This window comes from Nanorana parkeri, unplaced genomic scaffold, assembly GCF_000935625.1.
Source record: "Nanorana parkeri isolate BGI_ZX_2015 unplaced genomic scaffold, ASM93562v1 scaffold280, whole genome shotgun sequence".
NCBI classification, from domain to species: Eukaryota; Metazoa; Chordata; class Amphibia; order Anura; family Dicroglossidae; genus Nanorana; species Nanorana parkeri.
Genome location: NW_017306548.1, coordinates 1,411,122 through 1,432,371, shown reverse-complemented (window position 1 = coordinate 1,432,371; position 21,250 = coordinate 1,411,122). Strand labels below are relative to the sequence as shown.

At 44.0% G+C, this 21,250-nt stretch overlaps 1 protein-coding gene across 1 annotated transcript in view; it reads left to right on the top strand.

The window, feature by feature from the left end:
* The first annotated feature begins 8,236 nt into the window (after positions 1–8,236).
* The window catches only part of LOC108787706 (cadherin-1-like), a 29,737-nt gene continuing 16,723 nt past the window's right edge, over positions 8,237–21,250 (top strand). Inside the window, exons 1-5 of the mRNA XM_018557319.1 lie at positions 8,237–8,309; positions 14,703–14,911; positions 16,438–16,560; positions 17,376–17,531; positions 20,195–20,339. Of these exons, the coding sequence (XP_018412821.1) occupies positions 8,237–8,309; positions 14,703–14,911; positions 16,438–16,560; positions 17,376–17,531; positions 20,195–20,339 (706 nt within the window). The remainder of the gene's footprint in view (positions 8,310–14,702; positions 14,912–16,437; positions 16,561–17,375; positions 17,532–20,194; positions 20,340–21,250) is intronic.

Genomic DNA, 21,250 nt, shown 5'->3' with positions numbered 1-21,250 from the left:
TGGTGATATACTTTACTCCTTGGATTTAAAGTGGCGCCATCCACTATCACAGCAGCAACCACTTTAAAAGGGACATACCAGTAAGGAGTGCGGTGGGAACCTCTTTGGATCTTAGGGACAAAGTGTTGTTACCCTAACAGGAAGTGCCTGTAAGAAAATTACTTTTTCGAAATGGGTTTACATATACTTTCAACTGTCATAGTTGTTATTTTTATCAATAGCTTTTTGCTAGAAAGTTACAACTCAGAGCTTTAACCTTTGGAAGGCAAACGCATGATTGAATAGCTGGAATGAAGGGGATAAAACATCCAGGGACGACGTAGCAGCCATGTAATGTGACCTGATCCTGGACTTGTTTTCGGAGGTGTAGAGGTTAAATGCCTTTCCCATCACACAAGCGTTCTTATCAGGATGATAGCAAAGTTTCGGCCAAGTGGGGGTAGAAGTGAAATTCCTGCCTGTCAAGGTGTGCTGCTTCCCCTCCCCCTCCAGGTTTCATTGACTCACCTTTGCTCAGCTCTGGCTGCTGGTGATGACATCATCCTTTCACCTGAAACAGCAGCGAGGCCGACCGAGCAATGCGAGACATGACAAGACAAACATCCTGGAAACAGGCGGACCGGTATTGTGTAACCTGCCTGCAGTGTCCTTATATGGAGACAGATACCCGCCGCAGGGATGGAGGTCCAACCCAACACCAAGTGCTATCAATACTCTTTCTGTGCCATTTGTTTTCAACTTTGATTATTTAAACTTGCAGCTTTTTTAAACTGTTTTGCAATGAATAGCCTGTGTTGCCTACGGACCTCAGTAGCTAAAGCTTAGATTATACATGCATCTGCATTAGGGGACATCACTCCTTCACCTCCATCCACCTACAGGACTATGCAGATGTTTTTCTAGTTAAGCTGGTCATACACTAATAGTTTTTTTTTAGTTCAGCCTGTCCAGTTTATAAACTTTGCTGCTTTTTGTTTAAATTCTTCTTTTATGTGCTCCATGATTTATAGCTGAGCTCCTGTACATGACTTCCAATGTATTCTGTTCCAAGGGTGTGTCTTCTCTGAGCGTGCACAGCAGGTCATTATCAGTAATGAAAGGAGTACAAATAAAACAGGTTTGTCACCTTGACTGTATTATACGGCCCTGTGCAGAGGAGGGGAGGGCGGGCCCATTCCTCTCTTCCGTTGGGGGCCACACACCTGCAATGTAGCGAGTTGTCTCTATCTTGAGGATTGCACAGACATGTTTTTTTTCTAAACTTCCTGCATTCCAACCTGAAAAGACGGGCGCAGGGAGGTGACTATATCCCCCCCCACCCCGGTCTTCATGGAGACATATTAAAGAGATAAATGATGTCCTAAGAGGTGCGGACTGTCTCTGGGTACACAAGGTCTACCTGAGGTCACCCAGTCAATAAGTTTGGCGTTTTAACAAGAATGCATTGTTCTCTTGTAATCCTCCAAAATATCAGAGCGTTCCCGAGAGTCTGTAAACATTCTAACATGGAGGTGCTAGGTGACTAGAGGTGGACATAGACATTAGTGAACAGGAAGTGACCGGAGGTGCATGCCCAATGGGACCGTCTCACTATTGACTCAGATCACAAAGCCTGAGCACAAGGATAAGGGTCTTTATTTTAGTCATGTGACTCTTATTTTCAAATCTCATTGGCTGAAAATAACCCACTTTTTGAAAAATATGAATCCTTCACACATTTTAACGCAATCCCGCCCAGTTTTTCAGTGGTGGAATATGTGACCAGCAAAAAGAGAAGAATTCCAAGGCTTTCTCAGCTGTTTCAGGGCAGGTCGGCATCGCAAATCGTATGTGCAGGAGAACCGATCTGCCCTTGAACAGCTGATCAGTCCTGAAATTTCACTTCTATCTGACTTCGTGGAATGTGAGATCGCACTGCACATACTCCTGCACATACCATCTGCGATGCCGATCTGCCCTGGAACAGCTGAGAAAGCCTTGGAATTTTTCACCTTTTACCGGTCACATATTCCACCGCCGAAATGGTGGGCGTGACTACTTTAAAATGTGTGACCACATGACCGGTCACACATTCCAACCCAGTGACAATCTTTGATAAAACACTGGTTTCTCCTCAGAAAAGGAGAACCCCTGTTGATGAAGGGGGCGTGGGAACCCAGGACTTGGTCTACGAGCACTTTAAAATTTTGTTCAAAACTTTATTTGAGCTTTAAAACCCAGGGTTGGATCCCCTGACAGGGTTTTTTTTTTTGCTCGCTGTGCACCAATTTAAAGTGCAACTGAAGCCAAAACTGTTTAAAACATTTTTGATAAAGTGGTGGAGAGGGATTAGAACCCATGTCAGGTTTTTATTGATATCTGCGTCCCTGTTTGTCCTGGTGACCGTTATCACTGAAAGTGGAAGAAAATTCCATATTTTAGGTTGTCACCAGAACAAGAATAGATAGGTCTTCCAATGGGGACACTAGTTCTGACCACCAGGGATTTCCCTCACTTTGGAGGGGTTTCCTCTCACTTCCTGTTGTGGCTGTCAGACAGGAAGTTAAGGGAAATCCAGCCAATGGGACAGAGCTGGCAAATTAAAGCTGTCAGGGCACATAACTCTCCCTTACTCCATCCAAAATTAAAAAAAAAAGTTTTGGCTTCAGTTCTACTTTAAAGAATCACTCTCACTTTCTTTACTGGTGAAAATTGTCACTGGGACAGAAAGCGCAAGGAATTGTATAATTTTGGAACAGAAGGGGGTGTCTCTCTTATTGGGACAGCTGTCAAAGGTGGGATCCTCACTTGGGAGATATATCTTCTCACATCCTGTTATGTCTCCAGAATTGAGGGTCAATCACCACAACAGGAACACAGCCAGCAATACATATCTGGCAGAGGTTATATTCCTAAATTAAAGAAATTGCCTAGAGTTCCACGTTTCGTGGTTTTGGAGTCCAATGTTCCATTACTACCAAGGATGCTTTTTGCATGGCAATGTTTTTCTTCAATCCATGCTGCATGGAATTTCTCCAGGTTCTCTGGTTTCTTCATGAAATGTTCTGGTGGGCTAATCGGCTTCCACACAGTTTGGCCCAACCGTGATAGAGATTGTGAGCTCCTTTGGTGAGCAGTGACCGGTCCAATGTTCTCTATATAACATACATTCTGTGTTGTCAGTTCATCCCATCCATACAGTCCAGACATCAGAGGGGGCATTCGTGTTATGAGGTGAACCAGTATGGCCGAACCAAGGAACACAAAGGAGACCTCCATGACTGAAATGGTGACGTCACATATGTGGTAGCCATTTTGTTTGGGGATTCCAGTTATTGAGCCGCTTATTGTTAGTTAACTTGAAACCATGGACAATGATACATTTTAACCTTCTGGATAAGTTTGGTGGCCTTCTGAAGCGCTACATATATCTCCAGGGTTATGCAGACCAAGGCAGATAACATCCTGCCTCTAATTATGGCCTATGGCCTTGATTCTTGTTGCAGTCACTAATGCCCTTCTCTTCCTAGCCGTGTACAACTAATATTATCCGACATCCTCACAGTGCAGGAAATGTAGAACGTCACATCTCTCACATTTCTCATTGCCATTTTATTGGACAGCATCCATGGTTATGATTGACAAAACAGCCTAAAGTGTATTTAAACTCAAAAATAAGGATGTGGTGGCTGCATTTGTCTTCTTTTCTGCAGGCTGAGAGCATTTTTAGCAAGTACAGAAAATACCTGTTATCAAATACTGTTAACCTTGCCAGAAACATCCTGTGAGTAAGGATGAGCTTAGGGTCAGACCAAACCCGGTCCGGACCTGAGTTTTCCGAACCAACCACCAAATCCGCTGCAGGCTGGGACATTCCCCGCCCCAGTGGCATCACAAGGGGGATGCGGGGGGTACGGCACACACCTGGGTGTCACAATTGCAGGGGTGACACCAAAATGACCGACAGTCATTTTGGTGTCACCCCTCTCTAAAAAGTACGGGCACATCGGTCATGGACCGAGAGCCCGACAGTGTCAGGAGAGAGGAGGGGACCCGGCGGCATATCTCATCCCGCCGGGTGAACGTCCCCTCCTTTCTCTGCCGGTGTCCATCACCAATGCCTGCTTTCATGTGCGTGGTGACGTCACGCGCGTTGACGAGATGGCGGGGTGTCACCCGCTCTAGAGACCGGGTGACACCCGGCCTCGGGACGCCCCTGCCCCGCCCCACAGTTGGACATTAACAAAGGGACGGATGCTTGTACTGACATGGCCACATGGTCATATTAGGGTCAATGTAATTGACCAAATACAGCCATGTGACCATATAAGACCAGGGGGGAGGCAAACTCTGACCCTCCAGCTGTGGTGAAACTACAATGCCCATTATGCATCTGCCTCTGGGAGTAATGTCTGGGGCTGTCAGAGTCTTGCAGTGCCTAATGGGATTTGTATTTGCACCACAGCTGGAGGACTGGCGTTTGCCTACCCCTGATATAAGGTCAATGACGTCACAGCATTTTGCCCCTTTGCTTACATGCAGCTGAGGGTGGGGAATTCCCTGGGCACAGCTGAGTGGGTGGAAGCGGATAGCACTTCTTTCTGGGTTTCATTAGATGGGGTTAGTAGAGCCATGGAACACAGTAGCCTGTAGTATTAGCGGATCCAGGAAAAAAAAAGTTGCCGGCACTCCATTAACATTCAACGCAGGTGTAACTTTATTGTTCGGGACAGACAGACAGACAGACAGACAGACAGACATATATAGTCTCCCTGCTTGGACCACCCCCGCGTACGCGTTTCACCCAATAGACTTGGCCTTGATTTTGGCACCCAGTTGGCCTGCATTCTCAGAGTATTAGATTCCGGCCTCTTTCATAATAGAAGGATTCCGGCAATCCTAGGAATTCAATGAGCCAGCAGCCAGCTTAATGAAAAGAATGCTAGGATTCATCCTGACACCCGGTAAATAAGCTGCATCTTCTGAATGTGACTACATTTAAAATAAAATACAAGTCTGACTGGAGCAATGGCTGCTCACAAAAATGCGACAGTTTACCTTTTACCGCCCCCAATACAAACACACGTTCTTTTCCTATTAAATGGTACAAATAAAAGGTGTTTGTGCTGCTCACATAGACGTCACGCACAGACCTCGCTCCAGTTCCCCTTCAGATGTCGTCCTCTATGGGTTGTGTACACAGGTCGCTGTCTCTGTAACAATGAAGGAGATCTGGTTACACGCACAGCGACAGTGTTGGTTTTAGGTCTGCACGTAAAGATGTCACCCCTGCACTGCAAGTGTATCTAGGGGGCTCATATAAAGCAGATACACTCACCTGATCCATGGTTCTGTCGGGCTGCTAGACCAATCCCTGTAGCCTCTTCTCCCCTGGGCTCCAGGGGTCTAAGGACCTGTGACATCATCACATCTAATACAGGCCCGTTGACTTGCATTACATGTGAAGACATTGAGGGAGATTTCGTAACCGGAGTGGAGGAAAAGAGTGGTGAGCACTGACCACCGCCAGACTGAGGATCAGGTGAGTATATCTGCTTTATTTGAGCCCCCTAGACCAGAATGAGTACCTAACCCTTGCAGTACGGGGCGAGCCCCCCTACAAGGGTAGTTTTGATTTTAACATCCCTAAACTTCAATTAAAGATTACTTTCAACGATATATATATAAACCCTGACAATGAACTTTAATAATGTTCTTCCTTTTGCTCTGTTATAAATACCATTGAAAGCTTTTTTGTTGTAATTGAAAACAAATATCTGCCAGAGATGTAAATGCCCCCTTACGTTGAGTAGCTAAGGAAAGGGATTTGTAGTTCATAAAAAGACAACTGGGCAGGGCTGACACCATTTCCTTTGATTTCAGTCCAGAAAGACATGTGTTGTCAGCCAATGAGAAACTGGGAATGTGGTGCCTTATAGGCAGATCAGCGGGTATTTTTCTATGGTTGTCGGGTCTTTAGAGGGATAAACCATGGGGAAATGTACTGTATATGCATTGTACTGCATATTTTTTTTTTCCCCAGACTTACACTTTAAAGGCTTAACTAATACTGATTGAAACTTGCAGATAGTAAAATCTGTACACACTGCTGTTATACAATCCGGAGCCCTTGTGTACAAGGCCCTAGGCAGCAGGGTGGGGTGTTATTTTGAGCCTAGTTCTTCAGGGTTAATATGTAGCCATTGTTCTATTCATGGGGATGATCAATGATCGGGGCTTGTCAACAGTCATCCAAGTGCAGAACAAATTGAATGTCTACAGGTAGTCAACAGGATAATGACACATATGTCACCACTGGGGCAAATTGCAGTGTTTAGTGCAGGGGTAAGCAACCTCGGCAAGCCAGCTGTGGTGGAACTACAAGTCCCATGAGGCATTGCAAGATTCTGACAGCCACAGGCATGACTCCCAGAGGTAAAGGAATGATGAGGATTTGTAGTTTCACCACAGCCGGAGTGCCAAGGTTGCCTACACCTGGTGTAGGGGGTTCAGTCTTGTATAATTGTTCCTCTTTTGTCTGCTTGTGAATCAATGAGTCACAATATACAAATAAGTGTTGGCTGGCTTTTTTATCATAAATAGATCATAAAACCTCCCAGCAGAGTCAGAGACAAGGCAGATGTATGTGAAACGAATGCAAATAAGGTCTGTGCTGCGTTCCACCTCCAACCTAATGAATGTAGTCATGAAGTATGGAAGGGGTTGTGTCATGTCTAGCTGTAGTACAGAGAGCCAGACAGACAACTACAAATTCCAAAAGTAAAGAGGAACTCATGGTTAGCGCCACTGCAAGGGCTAATGTTGTTTTTTCCTGGAGTGCTTGTTTTGGTCTAGGGCAGAGGAGGGCAATTCATTTTCTCAAGGTGCCACATGAGAAACTGGGGCTGTTGTGGAGGGCCAAATGCTGCGGGACGGGGGACTTGTTTGACCTCACCAATGACTGTAGAGGAAATGGACACCTGATGTCATTGGTTGCTAGAACCCCAGTGGTCCTAGCAACCAATGTCTGCAGTGGAGGTGGACACCTGACGTGATTGGTTGCTAGAACACCAGCGGTCCTAGCAACCACTGCAGAGGAGGTGGACACCTGACGTGATTGGCTGCTAGAACACCAGTGGTCCTAGCAACCATTGTCTGCAGAGGAGGTGGACACCTGACATGATTGGTTGCTAGAACATCAGCGGTCCTAGCAACCAATGACTGCAGAGCAGGTGGACACCTGATGTGATTGGTTGCTAGGACACCAGCCAACAACTGAAGAGAAGGGTGCCTGCGTTGGGCAATGGCTTGCAGTGGATGCACTGGCCTTGGAGATAAGTGGTCACTGCTGCAGGACCGAGGATCAGGTGAGCATATCTTCTGTATTCCAGCCCCTAGACCAAAGCTATTAATCTTTGCAGTGTGGGGGTAGCCCTAATGCAAGGGTTAATTTTGGTACTAACTAAATTCCCTCTCTAATTGAAAAAAAACCAAAAGAATAAAATGCATTTCTAATGACGTCACGCATGCTTACATGCTGGTGGCCATATTGGTGATTTACAAAGAGAGGAGGGGACATTCGCTGCTGGAATAGGGTATGCCTGCCTCCTCTCTCGTGCAACTCTCGGGCACTCGGTCATGGACTATGTAGAGGGGGTGACACCAAAATCACTGTCAGTCATTTTGGTGTCACACCCTCTGATGGTGCCACCCGGGGCAGGCCGCACTCCCCCCTTGTGACGCCATTGGCTCATTGGATTTCTGGCAGGATAAACAGGTTTTTTTTGCATTTATATAACAAGACCTCTTTAATGGTATAATTAACAAAGCAAAGGTAAGTAAATAAGAGAAGTTGATTGTTAGGGTTTATATAGACTTTAATAACCACGGTTCCTAATATATCAGCAGTTGGGGTTCCTGAAATTATTAGCCAACAACATGGCTGTGTGCCGGGGACAGGTGCACTTTATAAGCTGTAGCCGGGGATGCTATCTTCCTCTGGCTTGTGTCTGCACAATGAGACTGAGCTGTGTTGTTACAGAAGGACATGCTCTGCTTACTCCTCACAGCTCCATGTACAAGAGCGCGCTTGTATTCACGCTAAAGCGCTCTCTGCCTGGATCTTGTTTCGTCTTCTAATGCGGCTCGATTGCATTATAGTGTAGATTTAACAAAGCCGAGACAAGCGGTGTATTGTGAGCCAGAGTGATCTGATTACAGCGTCCCATCGCAGCTGCTTGGATGTGATTGTACGATGATGGCGGTATCAGATCACCCGCTTTCCCAGCGTCCTCCACACCTGCGACAAGAGCTAACGCTGAGATTTGGGAGTGAGCCCATTAGAAGACACCATGTGGCGGCCATATTAGTAATAGCAGCAACTGAGTGATGTGCTCCTGGCTACACCTATTTAAAGGCCCAGAATGGTAATTTGGCAAAGCCGGCATTTGCTACTGGCAATGATGAGCCACTGTTCTGTCTTGTGAATCAAATGCACATCAAGATTTACTGGTAAAGTCCAGCACCAGGTTTTTTTTTTGTTTTTTTTTTTAAATATTCACCCGGGCAGTGTTTAAAATAAAGCAGCTAAGGCAGTATTTAAAATAAAAGCAGCAACAATACTCACTTCCTCTTCAGAGCTATCCTAGACGGTAATACCTTTTTGTCACATGATGTCCTCAGTCGTACTGTAAGTGCAGGGTGTCAAGGACACACCCCCTAAGCGGCATCACCACGCTGCCCTTCATTCATAGTGTAATGATGCAGAAAGTGGCGCTGACATCATCATGTTACCATTACATCATCAAGGAATGCCCACATTTGGGAGAAGTTACCTTTTTGTCATATGACATCCTCAGTCTTCCAGGTTGTCATACTGTGAGTGGAGGGTGTCATGGAGCCACCCCTAAGGGGGCAACACCACGGTGCCCTTCATTCGCAGTGTGATGACAGAGAAGGTGGCACTGACATCAGCATGTTATCATTGCATTTTGGAGATGATCCAAAGAGGATCCTGAGCGTCACATGACCAGCTTGACTACTTGATTGACAAAGGTAGGTATAAAAAACAGCATAAAATATTGCTGCTGGGGGCAATTGGGGGGAGGGGGGGGGCAACCTGGTGCTTGGAGTTTTGAGGTGTGTCACCCTAAAAGTTGTCCCCAATTGAAGACATTCCCCCACCCCCCCATTGCTGTTTTAGTGACAACTGTAACATTTTGAATTTGTCTCCATGTTGTGTTCAGATGACAAAGGTGAATCTCACACAGACCGCAGTAAAAACAGAGGTTATAACCCTTCCCCATTGTATCCGAAACTAACCCCAATCATAAAAAATCTCACAATGCAGGGGGCGGAGCTTCTACAACAAGGTGTTATCATTTCAACGTTCCTTGCCCAGTATAGTGTCAGTACAGCTGCATGTATATGCCTGTATATATACACTTGCTTCACCTTATACAGTATATTTGCTGTTATCCGGTATTCAACTAACCAGAACTCTCATCTAACCAGAAAAAAAAATCCCCTGTGTACTCTCTGTTCTGCGGCATGTATTATCCTGGAAACAATCACGTGTCTATTTGTCTTAATTTGCTTTTGATTACTGCATTTCAATATTAATATGAAGTCAATACAGAGTGATATGGTATAGTATGCGGTATGACATTAGTTAGACCTATTTTTAATAGTACCTCTCAGGCAACCAGAAACTACATTTATCCGGAATCTACCAATCCCCGTGGATGCCAGATAACGGGGAGTTTACTGTACTATGAAATAAGCTTGCTTTATATTTTTATAAGAGGACGTCATCCAGAATAGGCTCAGAACAAGGCAGATGTGTATTTCTATTTGTGCTTAGTACCGATGTAAGACCTGGTTTAAGGTAAGCTTTGTTTGTTATTGACAGCTGCATCTGACTTCCCGTTCACAAAGAGCTTAGCATTAATATTTCATAGCCGAAGCAGCTTATTCCTATACAAGCTGTTCCAAACCGGTGGCCAAAAGTACTATCACCTGTAAGCTGTAACAAAATAGCATCCCCTGTCGTTTGATTGGCTTGTATTTATTATATTTATTCTTGCAAAGCTGCTGTGTGAAAATATCATATATGGGCAAATGTTTGTGGACACCTGGCCATGACACCTATATGAGCTTGTTGGACATCCCATTCCAAAACCATGGGCATTAATATGGAATTGATGCCCCTATGGTGCTATAGCCTCCACTCTTCTGGGAAGGTTTTCCACAAGATTTTGGAGTGTGTCTGGGGGAATTCACGACCAAAGGAGCATTTTTGAGGTCAGATACTAATATTGGATAAGACCTGGCTTACTGTTGCCAATTCAGTTCTTCCCAAAGGTGTTACATAGACAGGGACGTCCCAAGGCCGGGTGTCACCGTAGACACCAAGTGACACCCCGCCATGACGTCATCGCGCATGAAGTCACCACGCGCGTGCCCGGCGATGTCATCGCGCAAGCGCGGTCTTCTCATTGACGCCTGTCGGCGGCCATCTTGGTGATGAACGCGGCAGAGAGAGGAGGAGACGTTCACCCGGCGTGATGAGGTATGCCGTTGGGTCCCCTCCTGACACTGTCGGGCTCTCGGTCCATGACCGTGTGCCCGACATTTTAGAGGGGGTGACACCAAAATGACTGTCGGTCATTTTGGTGTCACCCCTCCAACGGTGTCACCCGTGTGCGGGCCGCACCCCTGTTGAGATGCCACTGTACATAGAGTGTGCAGACCACTTACGTTCCTCCACACCAAACTCATCAAACCATGTCTTTATGGTGCTGGCTCATGAAATGATGCGGGAAAAGAAAAGGGCCTTCACCGAAATGTTTCCACAAGGTTGACAGAGCACCATTGTCTAACATGTCTTTGTATGATGTAACATTAGCAGAACCCTTTCTTTGGAAACACCAAAACTCAACCATTTGGGGGAGGAGGGCACATGCTTTTGGACATTCAGTTATGTGTGATGGTCATCAAGTGTCCAGAAACATTTGGCAAATATAGGTTAGTTTATCCAGTTAGGAATGTAGGGTAGATCTGTGCGTTGTATAGAAAAAAAGATATGTTTAGCTGTATATAAAAATAAAGAACCTGCACACTCCAAGCAGTTAGTTAGCTACATACAGAAAGTATAAGGAGAACCTAAAAGTGCCCTTTTTATCATCTAGAGTGGCCATACCTTGGTAGAGCTGTCCCACGTGGACGGGCGAACTCCATGTATCTTTGGATCTTAGCAGTGGCTACATTGTAGCTATAATCTTGGCACAGGCCCTTGATTTGAATATCTTCCACAGGGAAGAATTATTCTACTGAAACTTCCAGAGCCCCCGAGGGAGCAGGCCTTAATAACACCCGCTGTTTTAACCCAACCATTAAATTTAGATGAACAGGATTAGCAGCAAGCGCAGAAACACAAACACCCCACGTAATCCTTTGATTTGAGGGTATTAGCTGCAGTACATAGGTAGGCCTCATCAGATGATGGTCTTCTTGTTTAAATTGGTTTCTTTCTTTTTTTAGCTGCCATGTGTTGAATTTTATTTTTAACGTCCTAGGTTTTCACTTTGGTTAGGACGCATGGAATATTAATCAAAGACAAGTTTACTAAGCCAGGAGTTCTTGGTTGGGAGTATCCATAGCCCTTGGGGGCATGGGAACCAAATGATGGGGGTATATTATTGGATTTCTGAATAATAAAAAATAAATGGATTCTCAGCATTATTAAACCTTAAATTAAAGTAAAGCAATCACCTTGATGTGTCAGATGACCCTCGAGTAACATTGTCAGTAACTGGACTTCAATCCATGTTTTCATTGTACAATAATGTTACTAGTTGTAGCTAGCTTGTGTATTTGTGATTTGTCATTTTCATATAAATACATTTTCTTTCAGCTGTTCTGTTCCTATCTATTCTTATGTAAAGTAAAATCAAGCTATTGACATATTTTAAAGTCATACTGGTACCTAATACGGCTGGTTACAGTCTGGTGACGGGGGTATGGGGACATATTGGGCAATCCATTGAGGGTCTGTAATTGCAATTTGCTGTTTTTTTTTAATATAAATACATTTTTTTAGCTGCTCTAGCTATTCTTATGTAAATAACAATCAAGCTATTGATATTTTAAAGTCATACTGGCACCTTATATGATTGGTTATGTTGATGATGGGGGTATGGGGACATATTGGGCATTCCATTGGGAGCCTGTAATTGTATATAAAGGTAAGAACCCCTGTACTGAGCTATGTTTGTAGGGTGGATTTGGAAATATTAAATACAGGTGAAGATTAAAGGTATACTTTCCCGTAGGAGTTTGGAAGTCACACATCAGCATTGGTGACCTTTGCTGCTGCACCATTGTGACTGGCTTATGAACAGGCAGCCGGGTTCCTGACAGGAATTTGGAGTGGCTTTGTAATAGACAGGCCTTGGCTTGTGTCTACCTGTCACCGGGCACACCTCTCGGCGTGTCTTTATAAAGCCGATAGCACAGAGCAGCCTAAGGAAGCTTGCATGACTTTATTTTATGATTAATTATGATCATTTAAAAGAGCCGCCTTTAGATTCCTTCTCAGTTCCAAAGGTCAGAAAATACTTTTTTTGGGTGTGCTGGTGATTAGCCGAAATCAATCTTCATTTTAAGATTCCACGTGATGAAAGTTAAAATAAGGCTTCAGTTGTCCCAGATCTGTCGGGTGATACATTGACTCTTTATAGGGAGGGAGCAAAGGGTGTCCTTGTGTTCATTACATTTCCAAATACAGTAAACTCTCATCTAACCAGAATAAAAATCCCCTGTGTACTCACTGTTCTGATCTGCGGCATTTCAATATTAATATGAAGTCAATACAGAGTTTATGTTATGATTTGGTATAGTATGGGGAAGGGCATTAGCTAGACCTATTTTTAATAGTAACTCTCAAGCAACCAGAAACTAAGTTTATCCAGAATCTACCAATCCTCGTGGATGCCAGATAATGGGGAGTTCACTGTACCAGAAAAGAAGCGAAGCAGTGGCACGAAGGCGAATGCTTTGGAGTGGTTTAATATGCGTCATTATGCAAGCTGGTGTCACTTGCTGCGGAGCTGAGTCCAAAAAGTACTTTTAATAGAAATAAATAGAAAGCCCCAAATAGAAATCCCCTTGTTGGGTGAAGAAATCAGCATATGCATTAAAAATAAGACATATTTCTCTTTTTGGCAGATTCCCTTTAAGTACGCAGCCTTCCTCCATTTTTTTTTTTACTGTGAACAACTTAGTGTAGTAGCTCTGACATATACCGTAAAATAGTCTTTTGTATATTTGTGATTCTAGCTGTGACAGTGACATCTACAGGAGAGTTATGGTACTGCACCTATTGTACAGAGGCACTACATGCAGGGAATGCATATGCATCCGTTTTGTAAGCTATTGAGCCAGTAATTACTAGAAAACAGGGACCGCCTTGCAGTTTTTTTTTATTTATAATAAAAGGAACTGCTAAGTATTCCACCCTTCCAGTGAACAGCCCCATGTGTCAAGTTGTAATTAGAGCCAGCACTTGTTATAGTATAATGAATGAGCTCAATTCTTACAGAGGGAGGTGCAGGTTTCAGGTGAAAACATTGTGTATTAATAGTAACGCTGCACATGGCTCTGACATTTATATCGCACGGTTATATCACACACATCACCAGGATTTACCACTTGTACATTATATCAACATTCCTTTTGTTATTTGATATGTCAAGTCAATATCAGTCAATGACAAATATTATTGCATTGGGTTTCCCCTCCTTACAATACCACTAGAGACATACATTACAACTCATGGGAAATAAAGAGTCACAGTGGTTAACTAAATAGTAAAAATATATCAAAAGTCTAAACCTTTTTTATTAGATTTCTTTTGTCTGTGTCCTATTGGAGAGATTTCCCTTCGCTTCCTGTCCCGGAGAAACAACAGGAAATGTAAGGAAACCTCCCCTGTTCTGGTGACAACTGTAAAAATGTGGGTGTCCCCAGGGCCGGATTTACTCTTTCTGCTGCCCCAAGGCCAGGTTCCTCAAAGTGCCCCCCCCCCCCCCTCCCCAATCGAGAATGGCAGACCTGCAGGCTGCATACAAGTAATCTCTGCAACATCGCCAAGATCACTTGTACAGAACAAGCGGCAGCTTCCCCGCTGTACATTTATCTCTGCATGCCAAAAGCAGGGCTAAATGTAGAAAACAACTACCTGCCCGACGCCCGGAACTGCATGTCCGGGCGTCGGGAGATAGGAATTCCACACCCCTGCTGCTTCTCTACTCCCTGCTGCCTTGAGGCCGGGCCTTGGTTGGCCTTGTGGGAAATCCGGCCTTGGGTCTCCCCTTACTCTCTGCCCTGGTTGGTGACCAGGACAAATACAGAGGGTGAGTCTCCCCAGCAGGAATATAGACTGCATTAGAAAGCCTGCCAGTGCTTCTATCCCTTACCCTTTCCGTACAAGATTTAAAAAAATATAAATTTTGAAATAACTAAATTTAAAAGATTCAAAAAATGGGTTTAGATATATATATGTTAATGCAAAAACATGATTCCATTTCTACGCAATATTTGTTAAAGCAAACTGAAGATTTTGATGAGAAAAACATTGCAACAAGAAAGAGAGTATTAAAGTAACTTGTGTATCCTAGTGATATGACCTCGATGTTCACGACTCTCACCCTTTTATTTTTCAGTGGTCTTCGTTACCTGTGGGCTGAAATCGAACATACGCTATGAATCGGAAGACTCTCATTTTGAAGTTGAAGCTGATGGCTCTGTCGTAGTAAAAGATCATCTAAAACTTCATGGACACAAAGAGTTCAGTGTTCTGGCATTGGAGGGTAACAATGTTTTATCTGAAACCACCGTGACACTGAGAAAACAACATCCTCATCACAAACAGGTGAGTCTGCTATACAGTGCTGGTAGATTGGGCTCTATGAATGGTTGGGTTCCCTTTCCATGCTGTAACCTGTGTCTGTTCCTACCTACAATAATACCATTGGAATTGGAAGTTCCAGACTGAACAGGGCTTATGGATGCTGAAGATATTCATCCTTAGCTGTATGTGGTCACTAGTGTGCACATATTATCAAGACAGCTGCAATGGTTCAGCTTCACCATTCAACAGCATATTGTTTGCTGTGAACTTAGAGTAAGGCTAAGCTCATCCAGAGAAGTGCTGGATTGTCTACAGCAGAACCATGCAAGGGTAGCAACAGGGCTGGCCCAGTGATGTTTCTTTGCATGTACCCCATGGTTAGTCATGTAATTTAGATCACATGACCAAGGGCAGGGGATCAATGGGTCTTAAGTCATTGTGCTCAGTTTTCCTTGCTCAGCTATACTATGGAAGATCTGTGAACCTACAGTAAGGCTAAGCTCACCCAGAGAAGTGCTGGATTGTCTACAGCCGAACCATGCAAGGAGAGCTACAAGGCTGGCCCAGTGATGCTTCTTTGCATGTACCCTATGGTTAGTCATGTAATCTGGATCACATGACCAAGGACAGGGGATCAATGGGCCTAAGTCATTGTGCTCAGGTTCCCTTGCACAGCTATACAATGCAACATCCATGCTGTAAAGGGGCAGAGGTAGAAGCAAAGGCAAAGAACCCAGTGGAGGACTTGCACCAAGCCCCTTACTACCTGTAGCTGTGCCAGTGGAAATGGCATATGCATTATTGCATGAATTGAGTAGATAACAGCATGTGGAAGTTCCTATCTAATTGATGACACTAATGAAGCAAAAGAGAAAAACGTTTTTGTGCATCTTACGGCAATTTGTAATGGTGGTTAACCAGCTGGTATCAGCGAACTGTAGAATAATATTCCTAGGCACAGTGCCAAGGGGACAATAATCTAGGTTCTAGCTTTGACAGCTGAGAGAACACACAATTTCAGCCATCAAACCATGTTGTCTCTGATAGCTCAAGACTTCACTAATGATCAGCTATGTTCCCAATCATGTGATCATCATAATAGCATTGATATGGGGTCACATGAGGTTTGTTTGTAAACAGACCTCGGAGGCTGCCGCTGTCACTGTATTTGCAGTATTTGGTCAGGACAACAATGTCTCCGGTCATGAAGGGGTTAAGGACTCATTTCACCCAAACTGCTACATGTTTTAGAGAGTTTGTTTAAGAGACTCCTTCCCAGCGCTGGTCATCTCAGGGAGGACTTGTCAAGGGTTTCTACTATTGGTATTGGGCTGTTGCTTTATTCCAAGGTGAAGAGTCACAGAGCTGGGAACTCCAATGGGGAGATCTGATTGCTGGGGACCCAGAATGACCTAGGGAGAAAACAGACGATTTGACCCACCTTCATCCAATCAAAATGTTTGGACAGGCCTATTTTTTAGTTAAAAAGTATTTTAATTTTCTGATTGTGATATGTTAATTATATTCATTGTTTGTGTCATCTACAGGCTGAACATTCACATCCCTCCCAGTCTGTACGTGAGCTTAGGAGACAAAAGAGAGACTGGGTCATTCCACCGATTTCATGCTCTGAAAATGAAAGAGGCCCATTTCCCAAAAGGCTCATTCAGGTACCTACGACACAAAGCTCCTCGAGTACAGAATAAAACACACGTTGGTTTATTGCCCAGAGATTTTAGCAGCAGAGAACATATAAACCTCCCTGCTGACATTGCGCCACACTCTGCATGTCTAGCACATTATATGATTTTGTGGACAGCTGACCATCATACCTATAGGAACTTGTTGGATGCTTCTTCCCAAAACTTTGAGCATTAGACCCATTATTATGACCAAATAAATCTCCAATGGAAGGCTTTCCACAAGATTTTGGAGTGCGTATGTATTAAGTTGTGCCCATTCAGCCAAAAGAACCTTGTTGTTAGGTCAGATACTAATGATAGATATGCCTCACAGTCATCCCAAAGGTGTTCAGTGGGGTTGAGGTCAGGGCTCTGCGCAGACCACTTGTGTTCTTCCAGACCAAACCATGCCTTTATGGAGCTGGGTTAGTGCACAGTGCCTTCCCCAAACTGTTGCTACAAAGTAGAAAGCTCAATATTAATATCCTTCACTGGAAACACATGAACTCAATCATTTGGAGGGTTGTCCACATACTGTGGCCAGATAGTGGAGTTGTGGTTAGATGTCCACACACCTTTAGATATATAGTGTTGTCACAGTAGTGCTATCCTAGACATCATCCATTGGTGTCATAAAAATTGGAAAATAAAAGTAGGAGGGGTCAAAAGGACAGAGCACAGTAAAGAACCACGACAATGAAACCAAGAGAGAACTTCCACCCATATAAAATATATAATTGGAAATAGTTTGCCTTTATGATATGTGATCACTCTTCTTTTTTCCCCATATTGCTTCCCTTTAGGTCAAATCCAGTAGGGCAACCGAGACTACCGTGTACTACAGCATCACAGGCCAAGGGGCCGACTCTCAACCCATAGGGACTTTCGCCATGGAGAGGAATACTGGCTGGCTTAACGTGACTCGGCAACTGGACAGAGAGACTATACCCACATACAAGGTATGCAAAAATTGCAACTTAAAACTAAAGCTAATTACCAATAAGACCTGCCTGTCCCTGCCCAGTCTAATTCTGCCTGTACATACATCAGTGTGTCATGTGTCATGTCAGGCCTCCTCATTGGCCTACCACTACACAGGCTATCCCCCTTTAAGTCTATCATGAATGCTGCTGCTAGACTCATACACCTAACCAACTGCTCAGTGTCTGAAACCCCCCTCTGCCAATCCTTCCCCTGCTTCCTTCCCTCACCCCTCTCTGCCAATCCCTCCACTGACTTCCACTCGCCCAAAGGATAACATTCTAAATATTAACAACCACTTACAAAGCCATCCACAACTCTGCCCCGGATATATCTCAAACCTTGTCTCAAAGTATCACCCTAACCATCCCCTACGCTCTTCCAAAGACCTCCTGCTTTCCAGCTCCCTCGTCAGCTCCTCCCATGCTCGCCTCCAGGACTTCTCTAGAGTCTCTCCCATCCTCTGGAACTCCTTACCCCAACCTATCCGGCTGTCTCTATACTCTGACTGCCTTTAGGCGTTCCCTAAAGACTCATCTCTTCAGGGAAGCCTATCCCACCTCAACCTAACCACTGAACCATCATGTTCTCAATCAATTCATCCCCACACAGCTACCTCCTCATGTATCACTTGCCCCTCTCTTTTAGATTGTAAGCCCTCACGGGCTGGGCGCTCCTTACCATCTTGTCTTGAATTGTATTGTGATTGTAATGTCTTCCTTATATTGTAAAGCTCTGCGCACACTGTTCACACTATATAAATCCTGTATAATAATAATGTGACTGAATATTTCATCCTTTTTTTTAAAAACATTTTTTTAATTCATTTAAAGTTTACATTTATTTATTTTTCATTTGTTTTTGCCTTTAAAATATATATAAAACTATATAATTCTTGGAAGACAGTACCAGCAAAAGAAGTGTTGCCTGTCGCCTCCCCAAAACAAACCCGTCTCACTTTTGTATCATAATTCATAACAAAATGATTGACATATCATAAAAAGATAATGTGCTCCTCTGGAACCTAAAAGCCAACTCCAGCCATAGTGGTGATGGCTAAACCCTCTGGCAGGTTCTAATTGCTGACCGCCTCTGATAGAAAGATTTTGCTCTCTGTTGTTTCGGTGACAACTCAGGAAGTACAAGGAAAAAGCTTCATGACTACGAAAGGAGCAAGAAAAGCCTGACACCGGTTTTCACCCTTTCCCCACTCTGTCCAAAACTAGAGTTATGCTTTAAAGTAGTATTAAACTCTACAAAATTTAAAAAAAAATTCACTAATGAATCCAGATCAAACAAATCTACATCGCCCATCAAAGCATTTCTTTACATTTTTGACCAAGCACTTACAGGCATCATGTTTCCAAACAGTTCCAACTCTCTTAGCTCAGCTTCACTGAACTTCCTGTCCAGTACAAGATCACAAAGGACAGTGCAGCCTGCAGCAGCTGTCCATCTGCTAGCTGGAAGAAGGAAGGAGCAGGGAGCAAAAGAGTGACTTAGATTGCTGTGCCTGTGTGTAGAGACACACAGCTTACTAGCACACACAAGGGTGCGCACAGGCTCCATAGGACCCTGCAAGGGTTAGGTACTCATTTTCATCTAGGGATGAAAATAACAAGGTTTTTCTCACCTGAACGTTGGCGTCCGCATTATCTATACACTGTAAAGGACATGATGACTCACAGAACCTTAGACTGCTGGAGTGGACTGTGAGAGAGGATCCAGGGAACGGCCTAGGAGGCAGCCTGCTCTGAGGTTCAGGTGAGTATGTAATGGATGTCAGTGTGTTTTATTTCTTCACTGATGGTGTGCACACTTTGAACTGAATTTGGCCCAGGGACAGATATATGTCGGATTCTTGATGTCTGAGTCCTAAACAAGTATAACTTTGTTTTTTTATTGCACCTAGAGTTCTGCTTAAAAGCATATATGAACCTAGACACAAAAATCTCATGCAATCAAATAACATGCAAATGTAAATTAAAATGTATTTTTCAATCTTTTAAAAGCTGCAGCTTAAAATAATACCTGGTGGTCCTTGTTTCAGACACTTCCTATTATGGGGTGACAACTGTTTCTCAGTTGAGCTCGAGTGTTGTCACCCTGTCACATGAGCACCTGATGAATTCTACAAGGGGCAGGGCCGACACACGCGTTGTATAGCCATAGTCCACAATTGTCCACATAAGTCCCAAGCTTTCCCTATGTCACATGATTCCGATCTGTTGGAAATGTATTGGAATGCTTCTCTTTACACTCTAACAGATCTCACCCTGATTTGAGTAAGCACACAAGAAGACCAAGCACTGAGCACTCCCTAGCATTCTCCTTTTTCTTGCATCTTCTGTGATTTGAAATTGGCCTTTTACAGTCTCTAGCACTATGGCAGCAGTCTCTAACAGTCTCTTGTAGCATAGCATACGTTTCTGACAGTCAATTGTAGCATAGCAGCAGTCTCTGATGGTCTCTTGTACCATACAGTAGCATACGTCATGAGTTAAGAGGTAAAGATGAGTTTCAGTTGGGGCTGAAGTTTGGCTCAAGTTTTAGGGTTAACAGCAAGATTTACTCCCAGTTGTCTGTGCAATGCTTCAGACAAGACAATTCTAAAATAATAGCCTCTTTATTTGTTTTTCAGCTCTTGGTCTATGCCGTAGCCTCAAATGGGCAAAAAGTGGAGAACCCGATTGACATTCTTATCAAAGTGACAGATCAGAATGACAATCGTCCAATTTTCACACAACAAGTGTTTGATGGCACCGTAGTCGAGGGGTCCAAACCAGGTAAGTTGTCTTTTTTTGGCAAAAATGGCCTTTACAAGTTATCAGTTGAGATGTAACCGTGACTAATGGCCCTCGAATTATTGTTGTCGCTCCAGTGTGTACCGGCAATACCCAACATGTGTGGCACATTTTCCTATGTAAAAGCGCCCAGTGCCCAATATGTGTATACATTAGTATGTGGGGGCGGGGACTTTCTATAAAAAAAAAAAAGTGGAAGTGTTATTACATTGAATTTTTTTTACCTTTTTTACCTTTATTTTTTTAAACATTTGTTGTTTTTTTACTAACTTTATTGCTATCACATAGGGGGCTAACAACCCCCTTATGTGATAGCACTTTAGTGGTGACAGGTTCTCTTTAAGGGGACTTTATGTCACCTCTAATGTCACCTTTGCAGTCCACCAAAGCTGATCAAGCACAGATCCTGCTTGATGAGCTTCCTTCCCGGCCTCTCTGGCCGGGAAATGACAGCTCGGAAGCCGGAAGTGACAAAATCATCATAATTTCCGTGTTCATTCTGCAGAGAGGAGATAAATGATTTCAGAAGCACCTCATGGTGAAGTCAAAAGAACTTTGCATTTGCCCCTTAAAGCCCGTCGACACAGGCCCTTAGATTGGATCAAGTTTTAACCCTTTTGCTCCCACTCACATATGTCATATGTTGGCAGCAGCGGGCCCGTGTAATTAAACTCTGTTGGCTTTACACTGTAAGCGGTTCTAATGGCTGTAAAGGGCCCTTGATCGCTTCCAGGGGCCAGTATACATGTGCCCCACCACCCCCTCCCCGTCCGTCAGGCCTTGCTAGTGCAGGCCTGGAGGACCGGCATCATGGGTCTCTGCAGGTAGAGGGGAGAGACCTGCGAACATCCGTTCACTGATCTCCCCTGAATGAAGCCGGAAGCAACAATAAT